Source organism: Giraffa tippelskirchi, chromosome 10, assembly GCF_054371585.1.
Source record: "Giraffa tippelskirchi isolate mGirTip1 chromosome 10, T2T-mGirTip1v1.2.pri, whole genome shotgun sequence".
Classification (NCBI taxonomy): domain Eukaryota; kingdom Metazoa; phylum Chordata; class Mammalia; order Artiodactyla; family Giraffidae; genus Giraffa; species Giraffa tippelskirchi.
Window position 1 is genome coordinate 78598837 of NC_137284.1, and position 22288 is coordinate 78621124.

Genomic DNA, 22288 nt, shown 5'->3' on the forward strand with positions numbered 1-22288 from the left:
AAAGTTCAGGAAAGGTCAAAAGGAGATGCCACTATGACCTCCCAGAATCCTTCACGCTGGCATCCATCTCGGCTGAGCAATGCATGCACCACCAGGAAGGATTCTGAGTCGGAATGATTGGCCAAAGACAACCCAGAAACTAACCCCATCACCATAAAACTTGAGACTGTGAGCCACGTGGCACAGCAGTTCTCCTGGCTTCCCTTACTCTACTGCTCTCCACTCGGTACCCCAATAAAGTCTCTTGCTTTGTCAGCACATGTGTCTCCTCAGACAATTCATTTCCAAGTGTTAGACAAGCGCCCCCTTTCCGGCCCTGGAAGGGGTTCCCTTTCCCACAACATAAGTATTTTTGCAAACCTTAAAACAGTTCCATGGTAAGTTTTATTTTTACAGATAAGGAGACTTAAACACAAGAGAGGTTAAGCAACTTGTTCAAAGTTGGTAGTCTAGAGAGTGGTATACTTGACTTTGCATCCAGGCAAGACTTGTGCCTAACCTCTGTGCTATATAACTTCCATAGTCTCTTTAAGCTCTGAATCCTAAGGCTCTTCCATGACCTTTAGTGTTCCGTATTCTGCAGTATGTGAAAGGACTTTTTCCAACATCAAGTAGAGAGGATGCTGTTCCTTGTTTCCTTTGCCTTATTACAGAACAGCATTCTACCTCATCGCCTACATTTCTGCCTTTGAATCCTGGATCCTTGGTGTCTTCCAAGGCCTTAGAGTAAGAAGTCAGGTTTCTACTTCCTTTCAATTAAAAAAATGTTTAAATATACTCATTCTTCACTATTTTAGGTCATTTAATAAACAAAATTTTCCTCTAATTCCATTTGGGGATAAATGGTTTCTATTGTCAGGGTCCACTCTAAAGTCTCAAATTACAGTTGATTCTTTAACAACAGGGGTCTGAACTGAGTACTTACACAATGATTTTTATTTTAATAAGTACATGCAGTACTACATGATCCACAATTGGTTGAATCACCTGTTGCAGAACCATGGATATGGAGGGTTCACTATGGGATTCTGAGCATTTGTGGATTTTGGTATCCCTAACAGCTTCTGGACCCAACCCCCTGCAAATACTCAAGGATGACTGTCTTGACTAGTTAAAACAGAAGATCTGAGAACATTCAGATTAAAAAAAAATTATAAGGTACACAGAGGTATAAATGTCTTAATTCTTTTGTAAGAATGCTTAGATTTTTTTTTTTTTTTTTTGGCACCTTCCTCCACCAGGGATTCAACTAGCACCCCAGGTGGAAGCAGTGGAAGCACAGAGTCTTAACCATGGACCACCGGGGAACTCTCTTTTTTAAAACATTTTTTTGCTTAGATTTTTTTGTTTGTTTTTGGAGGGCCTTATATGCCACTTGCTCTTTCATTTGAATTATACTATATTGCTTTCTCCTAATCAAGAGACAGTATAATGCTTTGATAGTCAATTATTTTACTTAAAGCATGTTTCTATATATTCCTATATGCATGCCTGCTAAGTCGCTTCAGTCGTGTCCGACTCTGTGCGACCCTATGGACAGCAGCCCACCAGGCTCCTCTGTCCACGGGATTCTCCAGGAAAGAATACTGGAGTGGGTTGCCATTTCCTTCTCCCATATTCCTATATAGACCTAGGAATTAAAGGGATATGTATAAGTTTTCAAAATGTAAATTTCAAAGTCTTATATTATTGATAGTATATGCTAGGAATAATATGATTTATAGTTACAAAAAGCATCTCATGAGTTCTATGATTACTTGGGGAAGCCTAATTGGAGATTTCTGGAGCTGACACCTGAGCTTAGTTTCAAACACTGAGAAGTAAACCAGCCTAAGCAGGCAGGCATTCCACATCAAGGAAACACCAATGGGGACTGTGTATTCTTGCTTTATGACTCCCAAGCAAATAAACCTTATTCTCCATGCAATAAACCTTTAACTTGCAGTACGTGGTAGTCTTCTCCCATTTAATATTGAGCGCCTACAGCATGTCATCTTCTGATACAGCAGTGAAGAAACACCAACGCTGGTCCTTACGGAGTTTATGCTAACGGGACGCTCTTTAATGCCTTCTATCACCCAATTATCCCCCAAAGATAATCTCGCCACGTCAGCCAAATTTGTAAAACCTGTTTTGGGCAAAGGGAAAGGAACGCGCAACTTCAGACCACCTAGAAACCAAAACAGCCGGCGCACGGAAAGGACGTTTGGCGCTTAGGGCAAGGCGGCATCGGGCCTTCAGCCGCTCCGCGCGGCGCGCGGCTCTGACGCGTAGACCCCTCCCTCCACTCCTTCATAGCGGCCCCGCCCCCTCGAGCTGAGTGCGCAGGCTCCTCCTCCGGGCTCCGGTTCTGCTGGAGACGCAGCCCAGCGACTACATCGCGTTACAGAGATCTTCTGAGCGGGTCGTCTGGCCTTGTCCTACTGCAGTTGCTGCGCTGTCTGTCGCCCGCGCGTTCGCAGACAGGGTGGTACAGCCAGCCACTCTCCCAGCCTCGGTGTTTGGTGAACCCAAGCCCCAGCGTGCCTGGAGAGTGCAACCCCTCGCCCGGCCCGGCGAGTCCCGGGCGTGAGCCGCGCTGACCTAGGGAGGATGGCAGCCTCTGGGGTAGAGAAGAGCAGCAAGAAGAAGACCGAGAAGAAACTTGCTGCTCGAGAGGAAGCCAAATTGTTGGCAGGTTTCATGGGAGTCATGAATAACATGCGGAAACAGGTACCGCCTCTGTGGGAGTGACCGTCGGCGTGGGGGAGGTGGTCTGGGGCTTGGGCCCCTGCCGGACCCGGCTGAAACCCGCGCCCCGTGGATCGCGACCCTCTTCTTCCTCTGTCCTAGCCCTTCCTTGCATTTTCGCACGCCGGCGAAGCAGCTGCTGGTGGAGGGTCGCGTTAAACAGCTCTCCAGCAGAAGTGCCTCGTTGTCCGCCGATGCTGTGGCTCCCAGGTCAGACTCCTAGGGGACCTCTCGGGCTGGCGTCCGGCGTCGGGTATCGGTTGTATAACAGCTGTGCCCTAGTTATCTCTTTGTGAGCCGAACATCCCTCCATTGGCCAGCCGTTTTTAGATGTCGTGAGATCTCGTGCGAAGAATCCCATTGGCACAGCCCAAACCGAAGCCCTCGAGGAAGGGAGAAGCATTGCTGGCCCTGACATCAGCTCCTCTTAAATAAGGATCCCCGCCTCCCTTCTGTGTTACCGGGGTGGAGCTAGGAGCAGACAGTCTCCTGTACGTGTTAATTTAGAGCAGAAACAGTCGTGGATAAATTCCGTGCCATCCATTAAGGGCCCCTTGCGCCTCTGTTATTAAGAGGAGTCTTTGTTCTGTCTTTGATGTGTGGCGTTTTAGTGACAGTCTTCAGCACGTCGGCTAAAGGTGGGTTGTGAAAAGAACGGGTTTTAACGCCAAAGAATGTAGACCAGAGAATCTATTTGTTTGTAAATGCCTCGTAGACTAGTAAGCATAGAAAAGTCGCTTGGTCATTTTCTCATCCTGGAAGCTTTGTTTCTAGAAATGTGCGTCCAGGGAGATCTGTGGGAATGTTTCAGTTTTGTGTCTGTGGTCCTGTTTTTCATGACAAAAGCAGGATGTGAGTGTAACTGCAAAACCTAGCTTGCTCATTTGGTGGTGCTGAAACTGCACAAACCAGATTGGGACTTGAACTTAATTGAGAGCATACAGCTGGTTTCCGAACTTTAATGAAGGTCAGGTTCCTTTTTCCTGCGGCTTTGTAGGACCTTACTTCCTCAGGTAAGAATCGAACCAGCGCTCCAGCAGTGAAAGCCAAGAGTCCTAACCTCTGGGCCGCCAGGGAATTCCCAAAGTTCCGTATCTTATGTCTTATGGCAGAAGGAATTCAGTGAAGTGATAGGTAAGAAGTGGATTTATTTAGAGATGCACAACCCATAGACAGAATGCAGTCCGTCTCAGTACCTGAGAATGCACGTTGAATATGGTTAGTTTTCTTGGGCTGGATAATTTCATAGGCTAATGAGTGGGAAGATTATTCCAACGGTTTCAGGGGAAGGGGTGGAGATTTCTGGGAACTGGGCCATCACCCACTTTTTGGCCTTTTATGGTTAACCTCAGAAGAGTCAGGGCACTGGTGAGTGTCATTTAGTTTGTGCTTATGCATTACAGTGTGTAATGAGGCTCAAGGTCCACTGGAAGTCAAATCTTCCACCATCTTGGACCAAGTTGGTTTTAACCAGTTTTCGTCATGTCCTGTGGCTGCGCCACTCTTAAAGGTTGTGCCCTGCCCCCTTTCCTACCGTTTTTGTTCTGATGGGAATATGGACAATAGTGGAGAAATTTTAAGATTTTTTTTGAAGATAATAACTGCTGATGTCTTTAAGCAAACTCTGCTGGCATCTTGTTTTTGTTCATCAGCTCCTGACATTGTGCATGAGTGCAATAGATGGTAGTGGGAGTGCATTTAAATCCTTCCCGGTCTTTGGGCTGAAGTAGCTGTGAATGCCTGAATTCAATATTTTATGTAACTTTCATGCATATATTTACATGTATACATTCATGTTCCTTTCATGTGAACCTTTTTTATATTTACGACACCACTGACTTCACATTACTGGTGCATTTAGCTAGTGTCTGCCTTTAAAAGGTAAATGAACCCTAGTTGACTAGTGCCCAGATTTGTTTCCAACAACCCTCCCATTCCCCCAAATACGTGTTTTCATATGCAGACTATAGCATTGTAAAGCATTGCCTCGTTCTGTAGATAGAGTGCAACTGGGTTGCAGCATCAAATGTCTGCTTGAGAAGGAGAGGATTGTCTGAGACTATGTTTAGCTTTGGGGGTTTAAAATTGATTCATAACCATTTCTTAGACTTAGCCTTAAGCAATATTAGTATCTGTTTATTTATTGTTACAATAGTAATACAGTTACTAGAGTACCAGGATTCTGTTACTGAGTGGGAAGGGAAAAATCGATGCTAGATGAGCCATCAGGAATTTCTTCCACAATGGTTAACCGGCCTTATTCTGCCAGTTTCTGCTTTTTGTCGATGGCTTTGCTAACAGTTCTTCAGTAGCATTTTTACCAATTTCTTGGAATCCTGCATCTTTTGTAAGATGTGCAGTTTGACCTTGCAGTTGATTTACGTTGTACACGTATTGTTCTGTTTGACGTAATCACAGAAGAGGCTCGCCAGGAAGAACTGACAAGGGCAATTGATGGGAAGTGGCAGAAGGAGAAGCTAGTGTAAGCTGGAAGAGGAATGTTGTAGTGAGGACCAGTTTTAAAACTGTCATTGTTCTCTGGTGAATACTTATGTGTTATCACTATTTTTTGCTTTCCCTTGTGTCTTCATTACTTTGAAGATGGTATGACAAGGGCCCTTCTATATGCACCCAGAAACGTCCCTACAAGAATTGAAGACCACTGTGAAATTGGAATTCCTGAATCCCAATTCCTGCTCTATCGTTAAGTAGTTCTGTGATCTTAGACAATAGGATTTAGGTCATTTCATCTCTCTGTGGCATTGCAGCCAATCTATATGTAGTGGTGAAAGGGGATGCTGCTGAGCCAGCAGCCTCAGCTTCCTGTGAAGCCTTTTCCTCCATTATCCTTTCAGTCATTTCTAGCCTCCTGTTTTTAAGTAAACTTGACGATGAAGTGTAAGATTCACAACAAGGATCCAGATCATAAATGTGCAGCTCAAAGAGTTATTGCAAAATGAACATACCCCCTCCAAGAAAAAGAACATGTCTCCCTCTTATGCCCTTCTCGGTTGCTACCTCCTCAAAGGTAACCACTATTCTAATTTCTACTGCCATAGACTTGTTTTTCCCGCTTTTGAACTTGCGTACATGGAATCAGAGTATATACTCATGTGTCTTGGTTTCTTAAAGCTCACATCTTGTTTGTGAGATTTATTGTCGTGTGTTGCTCTAGTCCATCTTCATTGTATGCAGTTTGCATACATACAAACTTGCATGAACATTGCATGAACACACCACAATTTATCCCTTCTATCATGTTGGGTATTTGGGATTATTAAAACTAGTACTATTTTGAACATTTTTGTACATGTCTTTTGATGTGTACATGCGTGCCTTTGTTGGGAAATACCCAAGAATGGAGTTGCTGAGTCATAAGGCAGGCTACATTCAGCTTTACTAGGTATAGGGGTACAATTTCTGAAGTTGTGCCAGTTCACACTTCAGCCACTTCTGTATGACAGAGGCTTTTGCTCTGTCTTAGCCAACACTTGGTATCATCAGTCTCTATGACGTTAGCCATTCTAGTGGCTGTGTAGTAGCATCTTATTTTATTTGGTGGAGTGCCTTGTCACTTTTTCAACTTTTTGTTTAGGTTCACATTATCTGTTACACTAGAAAGGGGCTCTTCAAAGCAGGGCAGGCTCATTAGTCACTATTGCACATATCCAGTGCTGATGCTGTTTGTTAATGAAGTCCAGAAGGCCCTTAACAATTGAGAGATGTTTTGAGAACTGAATACCACTATAGTTCAGTTTCCTTGGGTTAAATCAATTGAAGAATAATTAGAATGTAAGAGCTTATGTTAAAGCCCCATTGAGAGTGAAGTGAGAGAACCGCAAAGCTAATTTTGAGGATTGGATGCTTGCTGAGCAATCACCTCAGTGCTCTTACTAAAATAACTCAGCTTCTGTATAGTCACTTCTCTAAGATTGTCAGTTATTATACATCAGTAATCCTTAGGGTCTCCTGCAATGATCTAAGCCTTCTGCATCAAATCCTCAATAATAGAAACACTTCTCGAGCACTTACTTTGGATATAGCAGCCATTCTGCAAAGTGTTTTACATGCTTTTCTCATTGAATTTTCATAACAAAGCCCATTGACAACTCCCTATTATCCAGACCTCCCTATCTTTAACCTTTCTCAATTTTCTCTTTTTGTCTGTCCGGTTTAGGAGATATATCTCTCTCTTTGCTCTCTTTTCAGTGTCCCAAGCTTTCTTGGCCCTCTGTCCTTTTTTCACATCCTTTGGGCAAACAGCATTGATGACTGTTCACCTTTGTGCAAGGCTTCCAAGCACAGCTGAAGAATATCCCATTACTGGGCAGCCCTCCACCGGGTGAGTCCTGACTTCACCTGGCCTGGCAGTACTACTTCCTGGTGAGCAATCCAACTTATCTATTTCTTTTACTATTTTCCTCTAACCTGAACCCTTAGTCTGTATCCTCACTTTCAGCAGATCATCCCTCTTTTGACATCACAAATAAATAGAAGTCATTAGTCTGGAACTAACTGTCTTTCATCTTTACACCACCAAATCTGTAAACTTGTTTTGGCACTTTTTAAAAATTCTGCTACAGTGAGTAAGGCCATTGAAAGCCAGTACTTCCATCTGGGCCTTGACTTTCTCAGTACTAGTCTAATCAGAAAAATTGCTGCACCATTGATTATTCTATCCTTGTTAGGCGTCATTAACTTCTCTGCTGGATACTAGCTATCAGCATTTAGGCATGTTTTAACCTCTCTAGCTTTTAAACCAACCGACAAACCAATCCACTTATTCTTTGTCTCGATAGTTCCCTGTAAATACCTCTCTCCCTCTTTGGCTCACTGGATATCTATTCCCCTATTTCAGTTTGGCTTTTTAACTCATCCGTTCAGGTGAATATCTGTTGAGAGTCCATTGTGTGAGACCTACTTAACATAAACTGGCAGGTACCGGAGACTGGTAAAAGGCCAGTGTGACTGGAGCACAGAACCTAGTGGGAGGATGGTGAAAGATGAAAATGGACAAGTTGCTAGAGATCTACCCAGGTATAGCCTCGTAAGTCAAGTTAGTGGGTTTTGCCTTTGTTCTGATACCCTTTCAAATATGTCTGTGAGAGGAGGAAAAGGTGTTATCAGTTTTTCTTTTGACAAAGATGATTGACTGCTCTGTGAATTAAGTAAATTAACTCAGTAGTTGCTGGCAGACCAAACAGAAGTTCCCAGTGAGATGGTCTTTTGGACAGAGGTGAGAACAGCAACAGCAGTATCAATGAAGTTGTTGTTGAGCCACTAAGTCTTGTCCAACTCTTTGCAACCCCATGGACTGCAGCACACCAGGCTTCCTTGTCCTTCACTGTCTCCTAGAGTTTGCTCAAACTCATGTCCATTGAGTCAGTGATGCTGTCTAACCATCTCATCCTCTGCCACCCCCTTCTCCTTTTACTCTCAATCTTTCCCAGCATCAGGGTATTTTCCAGTGAGTCGGCTCTTCGTATCAGGTGGCCAAAGTATTGGAGCTTCAGCAAAGGTGAAATATTCAAGAGATTTAGGAGGTAAGATCAACAGGTTAGTGATAATAACCATCCTGTGTGGTTGTGATGACTAAATTAGATAATCAAATTAAGATAACTTAAAACAGGACCTGATAATGAGTAAGTTCTCAATAAAAGTTGGCTTTTTTTTTCCTTTCGTGAAGGTGGTGATTGATTGAATGCTGAGGACTTCTGTACAGGATGTCATTCATGATCCCCAGGGTTCTAGAGTGCATAACTAAATGGATTGTGACACTGTTTACTAAGAGAGGAGATGCTAGAAATGGACCACGGCTTTTTTTTTTTTGGATTAAGGCTTTGAGGAAAAGGTAATTTACATTTTAATTGGTTCACAGTGCTGCTGAGACATTGAGGTATCTGAGTTGACAAGTCTGGAGAGTTGTGGGTTAAAAATATGAATTTATGAATTACCTGCAGATAGAAGATAACTTCACTGAAGCTGTGGAGAGTTAAGAGACTAGGATAAAGGCTGGACAGGGAATGAGCCTGTAAGGAAAACAAAAAAGGAATGGCCAAAAGAGTAGGAGGAAAATGAAAGTTTTGAGACTCAGAGAAGAAACTGTTTCATAAAGAAGATGGCAAATTTTGAAGCCTATGAGAAATCAGTAAGATGAGAACTAAAAATGCTTGTAGGATGTAATAACAAAGAGAGGTTTATTGACTGTGATGAGTTGTTTTGATGAGGAGACAAATGGAAGTCAGATTAGTGTGAGTAGGATATCAGAAAATTGAGACAGTTCATTTGAGAAATTTGACCCTGAACAGAGCGAGGGAGTCAAATGAAGGCTTTTGATGTTATTTGTTTAAATGGGAGGTGTGTGTGTGTTTAAAAACTAGTAGGAAGAATTCATTTGAGATGGAGAGGTTGAGTTCATGTGAGACAGAATGGGTAGTTGATAGATTATTCCTGAGATGAAGTCCAAAGTAAAGGTGAGTAATCTCATATGGAAGGAGGATGGTCCCTCTTCCATAGGACTAGGAAGGAAAAAAGGGTTGGTAAGTGTGTAGGTGGGTATGTTTGGAATCAAGAGACTGAGGGAGTTTCTGTCTAGAGACTTTTGGGAGCTGACTGCATTCACCGCAGGCTGGAAGCTGAGCAGGCATGGCAAACGGGGAACAAGGGATTCTTTGGTAACTAGGCTGCAAAAATCCCGGAGCCAAGGTTACAATGCAGGGACAGTCTTGACGACTAGCTCGTGCCACCATAAAGACATCTCCTTCCCCTACACTCTGCCCTATCATTCCATCATTCACTCAGGTTTCAAAATCCTGGAAGTAGGTGTCTAATTTGCTGGACTTTGATTGTTTGCCAGATTAGGTCTTTGCTAAGGAGTGAATAGAAGAACTGTCTGACTTACGGGTTCCGTAATGAGAGGCAGGCTCTGAGAATTGCCCTCTCTCAAGGATAGTTCATAATGAGGATTTTTTTCCCCCAGAAATGAGAATTTGGAGTTCTAATAGGTGGGGGAAATTGGAAGCTAGATTGCCAGAATCCACAGATATCCACTATGACTTCTACCTTAAGCTGTCCAATATAAACTTGCATGCTCTTATTCTCATTCCTATAATTAAAAATATGTATATATACACCACCAAAATTTTTTTTTTCACTTACAGTATCTAACTCCAGGATCACTTAGTGATATCCATTCCTTCTAAGTCACTTTAAGATCCTAAGGGCTATATATGATAATTGATGCTTTATATGATCTTAGAGGGGAAGGTCAACTATCATGTAAATATTTTATAAAAAAGAAAAAAGTAGAAGCCACATTCATTGTTTATCATGGTTTTTTGTTGTATTTGTGACTTCTTTCTTCACTGGCCATCCTATTCTTTGTCTTTAGCCAACCCCTCAAGTTTCTTTACCTGAAGGGGTGGTGACCTGATCTTTTCTTCGTAGGTATCTTGAACCTTTGGACTTCCCTGTGTAGGATTACTTTAGTCTTACATTAACATTTATCACTACATTTGGCAGTATCAATGTTGCCTCTGGGATTTATTTTATGTGACTTAAAAGCTGACTAGTTAGCCTGTTACTGTTGGATGGATGCTGGCAGAAGACATGAGACTCCTGGGTCAGGGGCAACAGATTTGATTATTCACCAGCGTCAGTGTGTATGCACAAGTTGCCCTTGCCCCAGAAGTACTATGAGGGTGATGTGGTGGGGCCCGGATGGATATTACACACACAGTGGGTTTGTGTTGGAGCTAAGAAATGACACTGAGTTTAAGGAATCTGCCAATTTTATAGCAAACCATAGACAAGCTTGCTTTTTATCCTGGAAGGGGGAGACATTGTCTCACCGTCGTGGTCACTTTCTGCCAGCAAAACCCTGAGAAATGGTGGCTTGGGTGAAAGGTGACAGAACCTTGCGTTCTTGGCATGTCCAGGAACTTGAGAACCATAGAGGATTGTCTCTCCCAACAACCAGAAGGAATCCAGTGGGGGTCCCTTGAGTTCCAGTCATCTTTTGTCTCATGGAGAAGAGCAACAATTTTTTTTCTTGATGGCCAGATCAGGCACCTACCCCACTGTAGTAACTTTTTACCCAGTGGCATGAGGAGGCCAAAATGGCCAGGTCACAGTTTTAACTTTGAATTCTGTGGAAATGCTGTTTTATCATTTGACTAAATGATTATTTTTCTGGGTTCCCAAATCTCTAAACTGCTAGCAGAATCTACTTCCAGAAGGACTAATTGCTGAGATCAGAAACAAAAGTTTTGTAAATGAATCATTCAGCATATTAGTGAGGGGAGCCTCTTCCATACCTTGGTTGCCAGGCTAGTTCTGGCTAGAAACCATTCTGTCTATACAAATTAAATGAAGTCAGATTATTTGAAAATGGATTCAGCTGCTTAAAGAAAAAGTTTTGAAAACCACTGATACAAGGTTTTTCCCTGAAAAAAAGAATAAACTGCATGTGTCTGTCTCTCTGTGTCTATGTGGTACTGAGAACAGAATATTTCTGATCATCACTTCTCTCAAAGGAAAGGCACAAGGTATCTTGAGTTCACATCTCTCTTCCTAATTTTACCCAACAAGAGAGAAGTTGCTAGTAAAATTAAATTAGAACAAAAGACATTGCTGTTTTATTAATGATGAGATTCCTCACATACTTCTGCTTGAGTTCCCTATCTGCTCAATAGGACAGGTAAGATGTGTCTTACGGTGGACTGTGTATGCTGGACTTGGGCCCAGCCATCTTCTCCACTGCCCCCCTTGCAGGACACGTGAATATTCAGATTATAAAATTTAGATTATTGGAATTTACAAGGTGTCCTTCTCAAGCAAAGCCTCATCTTCCAACTTTATTTCACTAGAGAAGCACTGCCTATGGGGGATTACCAGGTAGTAGCTCATCTGTCAATAGGGTGTTTTATTATGTCTCATTTGGCTGTTGATCTTTATATAAACTCCCTGAGTTGAGAATCTTAGAGAGCTGAATGGTAGAACCCAGGCAGCAGATCTCTTCACTGAAGTTAACTGGACAAAGTGCTGTGAGTTTGTCAGGTCTGCTTTGTCTTCTAGGTGTTCTGTTACTGGCACAGGGAGTCCTTTGTTCTGTCTCAAATGGTGACAAGGCATCCTCTATCAGTTGACTGTTCCTTTGTGTAGCCTCTGAAGAACAGTTCAGGAAGTTATTTAATTTTTTGCTCCAGAAAGCTGTGGAACGCGGAAAGGTGTGGAATGGGTAGATATCTGTTAACTCTAGACTTGGAAGGTCACTTCCATTTCTCATCTCAAATTTTTCTCAGCCAAGATGTCATTCATAGCTCTCTAGATTGTCTGCAGTGAACAAATGACAGTACTCTGATTCCATACTAGCAACAAAATCCCCCAAGTCTGTCTGTTATGAACCCCCTTATTGTTGAATTCCCACATCTATGATCTCCCTGTCAATTAAAGCAGTTGAAATGCAAAAGTCAGCTCTCCCTATTTTCTTATGCTGCTTAGTGTCAGCCATTAGGCATTCACTTCAGTGTTAAGGTCAAGTCAGGATGACTTCTTCAGCACCTTCAGTGTAGGCTGTCTTCCATTGGAATAGATTGTTAGTTGAGCACTTCCAGAACTTCTCCAATTTCAAAGTAGTTTGTGTCACGTTTTCAGTATGACAGAGGGTCTCTAGGACTTTCAAGATTAGCATAGTGTCACCCCCATCCCCACAAACTTGAAACTATACAAGCACATCTCCCATCTCTCAATAAATAGTGTAGACATTGACACATTATCATATGGTCCTAACCCACCTTACTGTTGCCAGCCAAAAACAGAGCAGAAACTTTGTTTCTGGTGAAACAGTTTTCAAAGAAAAACTCGTGGCTTTTGATTTTGACAGATTGCCAGCCTTTGTCAGCTGTCTGTAATTGATAGACCCTAAGACTAAACTCAGCCTGGAGGAATCACTTTGATCAGGAGGCTAATGGGCACACTGTTTCCTGGAGAAGGAATTTCATCTATGCATAATAATGCTTTGTTGGCATAGGATACATTGTTTTCCATGGAAATTTGCCAGTGGAGTTTCTCTTTTCCCCTTGTGGTCCATCCTGCACGTTTAAGATTAATTTTCATTTCTTTTTTGAACCCTATGTTCCTGGCAACTCAGTGCCAAAATAGTTGAGTTTTGTCTAGTGACAAAGTCTTCCCTCCTGTTTGGGAGGAGAGGAATTCACATTTGTAACGGGAGGTTGTGCAGAGCGGTTTGTGGCCTTGAATCCTCTACAGTTCTGATCCTCCTGGTTGTTCTGCACCTTTGTGTCCTCATTACAATCCTCACCAGCTGTGAAATTCCTTATATATTCATATATATGTATGTATAAAATACATTGAAGTATAGTTACTCTACGGCGTAGTTTCAAGTGTACAGCACAGTGATCCAGTCTCCTTCTATGTATTAATCTTAGTTCATGGAAGAGCCTTTTCTTTTTTTCCCCTCCATTTGTCTCAGCTGCAGCGTGACCTTTAACAGACTCCTCCAAGCCTGTGGTCCTTTACAGTGTGCTTCTCGAAACCTTGCCTTTCTTCATCTTTTGTTTGCCAGGCCTTGAAAACTTGGTGGTAGCAGACACATTGCTTTCTGTTTCCTATTTGTGTCGAAGTGGGCGGTGTCTGTGTCCATTTGTTCCTTCCAGACAACCCCAACTGAGTTTTAAGTTGAATACTTTCCTATCCTGTAGAGCTGACATTGCTTAGATCAAATGCCTCTTTTCCTTTTCATTTTGGCCGCAGATGTTTTGCTAACCTACTTCTACTAGTGTCTTTCAAAGTCTATAGACATTGCCATGGTAGAAAATATAAGAGGTCTGTGTTAGGTTTACTGCCAACCCTTAACCACCCTTAGTAAGGTAATTTTAATTATGGGGAAGCCCAGCATCTAACTTAGATCTGAATTATTTGGCTCCCCTTATTGTGACCTAGTACTTTCCCCTAGTCTTAATTTCCAGAAACTTTGCAGATATGTTCCACTAGAGCATTTACTATTCCTGTCTTCTCACCAGATCACCTTGAAGATTATTTAATAATGCATGCAATACTTGATTGCTGATCTTCATTTCCCCTTTTCAAATCAATCTGAACGTACTGTAATCACCTACTGTAACTGTCCCAGTCTTTTGAGGGCAGTCCTTTAATTATGTGTTCGATTTCTTACCTTTAGCTTTAAAAGAAATCTTATAAAAAATTCCTAGGTCAAACCTCTTTCTGAGAGATACCATTTAGTCTGCTCCTGAATTCTTTCTTCCTTTGTTTTATATCTCTTTGGTCCACATCACCTTCATTGAATAAATAACAACAAAAGTAACCTTTTCCACCCTCTAATCTCATCTTTTAAAGATCAGTTGCACCAAAATTTATTGCCTTCCGTTTCAAAGCTGTTTGACTGAGCTTGTCATATATTTCCCTTAAGGAAGGAAATCGTCTCCTTTATTAATCTAGGTGTGTTCCTTTGTTTTTCTTTTACTTTCCCACTTGCCTTATCCTGATTATACATGTGTTTCAGCCCAGTGCTGTTTTTCTTGCTTTTCTGAACAAACAAGATTCCTAAAGTCATTTAAATTATTTTTTTCTCTTAACCTTTGTGTTTATTATTGCTTTGTTGAGGCTTTTCTGGGCTTCCCTGAGGCTCTTCTAGTAAATCTCAATCCAAAATGATAATTTACTCCTGTGTAATAAGGGTTCCATTTTCATTTATCCTTTCAGTGATTTAAATCCACCACCCAACTATAGTTGAATCTACAGTCTACCCAGGGATCTGTACCCAGGGTCAACTTGAATTCACGCTGGGAGGGACTGATTGCAGAACCTTGTTGACAAGCCACATAAATCCAAAGGTTAGTCATTCCTCAGTCCTCTCCTTGGGATACAGTGAAGAATAGAATTTGGGACTGCTGCTTGCATGCCTTCTCCTAATGCCAACATATACTGCTGTAAGCTAGAACCTCATGCAATGCTGTGGAACTTACAGGAACCTAAAGTGCCTTTTTGCAGTGCTGTCTGGCAAATACTTAAAGAGAACAAAAGATCGTTCCACAAACGCATGTCTAAAATGCTTGCCTGTAGGGGAGTTCTGAGGGGAGTCTTTTCAAACCAAAGGATTTTCCTGACAAAAGTGCCTAATACTTGCAAACCATAAAGCAACCCCAGATTTGCTGTTTGCCTTGGTTTGAGTGTCTATCCATACTGGTTGGAGGGACCCTCTTCTGGTTCTAAGTATTTCAGAAATAGACACAGGAGACAGGTAAATTAATGGTGATGACAGACTAGTGAGCATGGCCTTGACTTGAGCATAAAATGGGCTTCCTCCTCTTCGCCCCCTTAACTAAAAACTTTCCCACCCAATCTGAGGCAGAGCAGCTGAGGAATGGAAACAGTCCTCTCCTGCCATAGATGGAGGCAAGCCTGTCCCAGTGAATTCAGTTCTGTTTTGGGAGCAGATTCCTGGAAGAGGGAGCTGGGAAGTCTGGCTCTGTGTGGTCAGTGACCTCTGCCATGCTCTTGCTTATCCTGCAGTCACTCTTCCACCAGTGACGGATGGAGAAAAGGATTGAGACTTCCTTCCCAGTACTTACCTTCACCAGAGGAAGAGAGAGCACTTTATGAGAGAGAAAACTATTTATCTTCTCATAAATTGGTAACAGCCACTTCAATACCATTTTGTTAGTTATCAAATCTCTCACCACCTTTTTAAAATTAAACTTAATTTTTTAGAGCAGTTTTAACAGAAAAATTGAGGGGAAAGTAGTTTCCATTTACCCCTTTGGTCCCCCTGCCCCAGTTTCCCCTCTTATTAACATCTTGTCAAAGTGTGAGGCATTTGTTAAAATGGATGAGGCATCGTTACATTATTAACCATAGTGTATCTTAGAGTTCATCCTTCGTACATTCTGTGGTTTTGACAGATGTATAATGACATATATCCATTGTTAAGAGTATCAGGCAAAATAATTCCACCACCTTAAACATTACCGTGCCCCACCTCCTCACCACATACTTGAAATGGTATCTTTATCATGTGCCAAATTCCCATTAATGTGGATCCCTTACATTGTTTAGGTTTATTTCTCGATATTTAATTATTTTGTTACTGCTGTGACTAGGATTTTTTTTCTCATTTGTGTGTTTTTTTAAATGGTATATTATTCACATCTAATTGCCTTTTCATATTTATCTTCTTTGTCTAGCCACCTTACTGACTTTCAATATAAGTTCTGTGAAGTAGTGAAGTGAAGTTGCTCAGTCGTGTCCGACTCTTTGCAACCCCATGGACTGTAGCCTACCAGGCTCCTCCCATGGGATTTTCCAGGCAAGAGTACCAGAGTGGGTTGCCATTTCCTTCTCCAGAGGATCTTCCCCACCCAGGGATCGAACCTGGGTCTCCCGCATTGTAGGCAGACGCTTTACCGTCTGAGCCACCAGGGAAGTCCTACTAGTGTTAAATTGCTTTATCTTTATTTCTGTACTGATATGGCTAAAAATTCCAGAAAAATGCGACAGGATGTGTGTATGTGTATATATATATTTCAAACTTGAATGAGAATGCCTCTTCTGTTTCACTATTAAATGTGATGTTTGCTGTTGATTCTGATGAGTGACCTTAAACATACAGACACATCATTTTCTTTATTAAAGAATCTCAGGAAATGGATTTTTAATATCATCAAACACCCGTTTGCCATATATTGAAGCTTTTCTACGTGAAAAATTTCTCTTTTAACCCGTCAGTATGATGAATTGCATTAATAGATATATTGTTCTTGAACCCTTCTTGCATTCCTAGAACAATACCCTGCTGGACTCAGTTTGCAAATACTTGACAGATCTCTATATAAGTCCCTGAAAGAGGAAAAAAAAGCAAAGAAAATGTGACCAAAATAACAACTGACAGTTAAAAAAAAAATGAAGATAGCAAGGAAATAATAAATAGCATTTAAAAAGATAGCATATGTAAAATGAAATTAAGTTATTAGTGATAAACAGGGATTCAATTAAACTCTATTAAAAATAATCTTTGTGGGAACCTCAGGCAAAGTTACACAAAAATTATGCTTGTATAAGAGACCTAAGATTCAAAAGCTGAAAATAATAAATACTAAGATCTAACAAATATGGGAGGACATAAACAGAAATAGCAAGGTTTTTTGGTTTGTTTAATCCAGTGAACATATGTTGTTCAAAAGGTAGTTTTCAGTTTCTGTTCTATTCACCTTGGGCCTTTTACCTTTCATTCTCCAGCCTCCTGAGTTTCTGTCTCTTCCCATTTCCTGTTTGTGCATACCCCTCTTCCCCAGGGATAGATAGCAGGAGGGACCTCTCTCTTTAGGTCAGTCCCATTTCTTGTTGAATAGGACCTATTAATCTGTTGTAGTCCAGTCAAATAAATGTACCATTTGGATGTAAACGATTGCTCCCATTTCACCTCCTCCCACTTGCTGTACACATTTATATCCAGCTAGAGATTAATCTTAGACTAAGACTAAATTGTACAAAGATCCCTCTGATTTCCTGACTTCCTTCTGTGTCTTAATTCACTACCCTAACATTTCCCATCTCCAAGTATGCCTTGGGAAGGTTTTTTGCTACTTATCAGTTTAACTTGACATTTTCTGGAACTTCCCTTCAGCAGCCATAGGTCCCTCTCCTATCTAATTTGCTTGCTGTTCTGTTAGTATTCTTTCTTCCTCTTGTTTTCTTTCCTTCCCTCCCTTACTTCTCCCTGTCTTTTTCTCTTTCTTCCTCTTAAGCAAACTTGGTCAGCTTGTTTTTGATGGTAACCAAGTAGTTGGCTTAGTTTTGCTACCTAGTACTTTTTGGTGCAGCAAAGTCACCTACAAGCTATACCTATTCTGTACCCCTTCCCCAAATAAATGGAAATAAAAATGTAAGACATTATTGGAATAACAGTGGCTTTAACTATGATCTGCATATAATGTCTAAGCAATAGTCTATAGTTCTTAGTAGTGTTAGTCGCTCGGTCGTGTCTGACTCTTTGTGACCCCGTGGACTGTGGCCCACCAGGCTCCTCCATCCATGGAATTCCCCAGACAAGAGTACTGGAGGGGATTGCCATTTCCTTCTCCAGGGGATCTTCCCGAACCAGGGATCAGACTCTGGTCTCCCACATTTGCAGGCAGTTTCTTTACGGTCTGAGCCACCAGGGAAGCCCCTTAAAAAAAAAAAGTCCTTTAAGTAAGCTGTTAGAATGAAATGTTCATTTCTTAGCCCACTAATTAGGACCCATTTTTTTCTCATTTTGAGTGTTACTATCTTATTTGGGTTTTTATTCATGGAATAGTAATGTAGGAAATATTGATTTATCTATCAGAAACTATATCAGTAGTTTTAGTAAAATACCTAAAGTTGCAAAATGCCAAATCTTCTGAGCTATTGGACCATTATTTAGATTTGTGAGTACTATTACTCTGAAAATATTATTTGCTTCATATTCCCAGTGCCTAAGAGAGTGCTTTACATATTTTTTTCTGAGCCAAATCTATATATTATGTCTTTAACTTCATTAAGAAATGGAAATTTTATTTGATAAAAAAGACATTTCTTTTTTCTTGAAACTCATCTTTAAGTAAGTCAAGTAAATCTTAAACTTTAATGTTCCCCATTTTTCTAACTTTAAGTAGACAATCTAGATTTGTCTTCTTTCAGTAACCTACAGTGACACATTTGTCCTTGGTTAGATACCACAATTTAAAAGTGGCTGCTATCCAGGTCTTATCAGAAGTGCATATTAGAGAAGTGTTATTTAAGGAAAGAGTGCTAAATGGACACTTGGTTCATCTGCTCTGTGTTCTCAGTTGTTCCTATTTCGAGTTAGGTCTGTGCAAGTAACTTTCTTGGAAAATGCAGTGTGTACTCGACATTTTATCAAGGACAGGTTTTTAAAAGTAGATTGTTTTGTTTGAAAAACCACCGAGGACGTTGTCATTTAATGTCCCCATAAAATCTCACCATGAGAAACATCTTAGAATTAGTGTCAGATAAAAAAAAAAAATTGGCTTCCCCCAAAGGTTAGTAGTACTTTTTTTTCTGATTTTAAAGATCTTTTTTTTTTCCTGACGATTGGGAGCTTTAGTGCCAGATTTTGATACACCAAACTCTTGACAGCAACTCTGTAAGTCCTTTGTAAATAGCTTTTACATTATAAACAAGGTCTGCGCTGGGAAAATATTGGATTTAAATGGAAAATAGAGATAAAGCATTTGGTCAGCACCTGTTTCTTTCCTTTGTCTAGCCATTCCCGTTGAGCCCTTTTTAATTGTATTTATTTCTCTCTTGATTAGAAAACACTATGTGATGTGATCCTCATGGTCCAGGAAAGAAAAATACCCGCTCATCGTGTTGTCCTTGCTGCGGCCAGTCATTTTTTTAACTTAATGTTCACAAGTAAGTATCTGACGATAAAACACAGTATTTTTACTATGAGATTTAGGTGAGGTCTAAATGAAAATATGCCATTTTCATATTTAATATGCCAGTTTTAAAAGCACTTAAGACCATAGAACAGTGAAGAGATTGAAGAGTGGTCATGGTGATGATTGCCCAAAGGAGAATTGTCCTTTTGTTAGCCCTAAAGGCCCCTAAGTGTTTATTAATGAATATACAGCTTCTAGTTGAATACTGGGTTTTTTCTTAATCTCAGATGAAAAGGCAAAAGAGGAGATAAGTCTTATGGCATTTTATCTAGCAAGTTAAATAAAATGAAAAATGAAATATACTAGAAAAAACTGTATTTTGGAGTTGAGAATTGGGTCCGAGTACTGGTTCTTCTACTTAGTACTGCTTATGAGCTTGATCAAGTTATATAATATATCTGCCTCAAGTTTTCTCTTTAATGCCCTGGGTACCTACCAGGGTTTGGGGGAAGAATGAGAGCCTTGCTGTTGAAAGCTGACTATGTATATTTAATTGTCATTGTTTTTATAGGTCTGTTCCAGCTGTATCAGAGGCATTTTGCCCATAGCAATTTAAGAGAATGCTACCAAATTAATTTAGGAGTTGAGGAAATACTAAATCTAGATTTATGTCTTTCTGTTTACTTGGCCTTTTTTTTTTTAACTGCACTAACTGACTAATATTTTAAGGCACATCTCAAGTATGGAGAATTAATTTGCATTTATTATAGGGGAGTGCTGGGTGGGCTTTCTAGGATATTTTCTTTCAGAGAGGTGTCTGTCATGCTATTTTTCTCTAACATATTTTTTTTTTAATAAATTTATTTATTTTAGTTGGGGGCTAATTACTTTACAATATTGTAGTAGTTTTTGCCATACATTGACATGAATCAGCCATGGGTTTACATGTGTTCCCCATCCTGAACCCCCCTCCCACCTCCCTCCCCATCCCATCCCTCTGGGTCATCCCATTGCCCCAGCCCTGAGCATTTGTCTCATGCATCAAACATGGAATGGTGTTCTGTTTCACTTGTGATAATATACATGTTTCAATGCTATTGTCCCAGAACGTCCCACCCTCACCTTCTCCCTCAGAGTCCATAAGACTGATCTATGCATCTGTGTCTCTTATTCTGTCTCGCATATAGGGTTATCATTACCATCTTTCAAATTCCATATATATGCATTAGTATACTGTATTGGTGTTTTTCTTTCTGGCTTACTTCCCTCTGTATAATGGGCTCCAGTTTCATCCATCTCAATAGAACCGATTCAAATGTATTTTTTTTAATGGCTGGGTAATATTCCATTGTGTATATGTACCACAGCTTCCTTATCCATTCGTCTGCTGATGGGCATCTAGGTTGCTTCCATGTCCTGGCTATTGTAAACAGTGCTGCGATGAACATTGGGGTACACAATTCAATTCTGAATTTTCAATTCAATTCTGGTTTCCTCGGTGTGTATGCCCAGCAGTGGGATTGCTGGGTCATATGGCAGTTCTATTCCCAGTTTTTTAAGGAATCTCCACACTGTTCTCCATGGTGGCTGTACTAGTTTGCATTCCCACCAACAGTGTAAGAGGGTTCCCTTTTCTCCACACCCTCTCCAGCATTTATTGCTTGTAGACTTTTGGATAGCAGCCATTCTGACGGGTGTGAAATGGTACCTCATTGTGGTTTTGATTTGCATTCTCTAATAATGAGTGATGTTGAGCATCTTTTCATGTGTGTGTTAGCCATCTGTATGTCTTCTTTGGAGAAATGTCTGTTTAGTTCTTTGGCCCATTTTTTGATTGGATCGTTTATTTTTCTGGAATTCAGCTGCAGGAGTTGCTTGTGTATTTTTGAGATTAATTGTTTGTCTGTTGCTTTGTTTGCTATTATTTTCTCCCATTCTGAAGGCTGTCTTTTCACCTTGCTTATAGTTTCCTTTGTTGTGCAAAAGCTTTTAATTTTAATTAGGTCCCATTTGTTTATTTTTGCTTTTATTTCCAATATTCTGGGAGGTGGGTCATGGAGGATCCTGCTGTGATATATGTTGGAGAGTGTTTTGCCTATGTTTTTCTCTAGGAGTTTTATGGTTTCTGGACTTACATTTAGATCTTTAATCCATTTTGAGTTTATTTTTGTGTATGGTGTTAGGAAGTGTTCTAGTTTCATTCTTTTACAAGTGGTTGACCAGTTTTCCCAGCACCACTATTTTTCTCTAACATTTAACACAGCCTAGAATGATCTGGTTCTTCAGTTAGACTCATGGAAGCGCTCATGCCATTTATGTTTCTTCTCTTTGTATTAGCTAACATGCTTGAATCAAAGTCCTTTGAAGTAGAACTCAAAGATGCTGAACCTGACATTATTGAACAACTTGTGGAATTTGCTTATACAGCTAGGTAAGTTAAGAATCATTTCTGCTATGGAGAAGTAAGGTCAGGGTCTGCCTTGGCAAAGTATTATTATAACAAATTGGTGTACTCCACATTCTTCAGAATGAAAAACTATAAAGGTGGTAGGGATGGGGTTTGAGGATCCTATGCTATACTAGTTCAAAGGCTGAAAATCTTAATTTTTTGTTTAATTTTAGGGGATACATTTTACAGCAGCATTATTTAAACAATAAATTGTAGGAAATTAATATTCATTTCACCTTATTTACAGAATTTCTGTGAATAGCAACAATGTTCAGTCCTTGTTAGATGCAGCAAACCAGTACCAGATTGAACCTGTGAAGAAAATGTGTGTTGATTTTTTGAAAGAACAAGTTGATGCTTCAAACTGTCTTGGTAAGAAATGAGATCACTATTAAAAAAAATTTTTAATTTGTATTTTAATAAAGAAAAAAGGCATAGTTATAAGTATCCTCATTTAATCTTCTTTTTTCCTTATTTAATCTTGAGATGTTCACTAAAAAATTTTCCAGTAATATATTTTAAGAGGAGGTTAGGGAGATGCCTATTAACCTCAGCAGAAACAAGCCATAAAATACTATATCAGCATTTTCCAAAATAAAAAATAACCTCAGCAATGATTTTTTGTGTGTATAGGAAGAGGAGCAAGGATTTACTTTATAAATGCCAGAATGATTCAGTGTTAAACAAACATAATTTACTACGC

General features: G+C 40.3%; 1 protein-coding gene and 1 non-coding gene across 21 annotated transcripts in view; one reads left to right on the plus strand and one right to left on the minus strand.

Annotated features, from left to right (window-relative positions):
- Nucleotides 1–2346: 2346 nt before the first annotated feature.
- KLHL7 (kelch like family member 7) overlaps nt 2347–22288 on the plus strand; it is a 56688-nt gene continuing 36746 nt past the window's right edge. For 3 of the 20 annotated variants that reach the window (XR_014067442.1, XM_081536419.1, XM_081536438.1), the window contains exons 1-4: nt 2347–2712; nt 19065–19167; nt 21474–21567; nt 21833–21957. Coding sequence is in view for 19 of the 20 variants with exons in the window: in XM_081536419.1 (XP_081392545.1) it covers nt 2593–2712; nt 19065–19167; nt 21474–21567; nt 21833–21957 (442 nt within the window). In the remaining variant the exon portion in view is untranslated. Of the gene's footprint in view, nt 2713–2832; nt 2941–3092; nt 3369–6939; nt 7114–7614; nt 7768–8180; nt 8274–8416; nt 8582–14472; nt 14604–15282; nt 15404–19064; nt 19168–21473; nt 21568–21832; nt 21958–22288 lie in introns of those variants that run through there. The other 17 variants (XM_081536427.1, XM_081536428.1, XM_081536423.1 and 14 more) reach the window with 17 other exon arrangements.
- Nucleotides 16120–16191, minus strand: TRNAC-ACA (transfer RNA cysteine (anticodon ACA)). The gene has a single exon. It is a non-coding gene; the product is annotated as a tRNA-Cys (tRNA).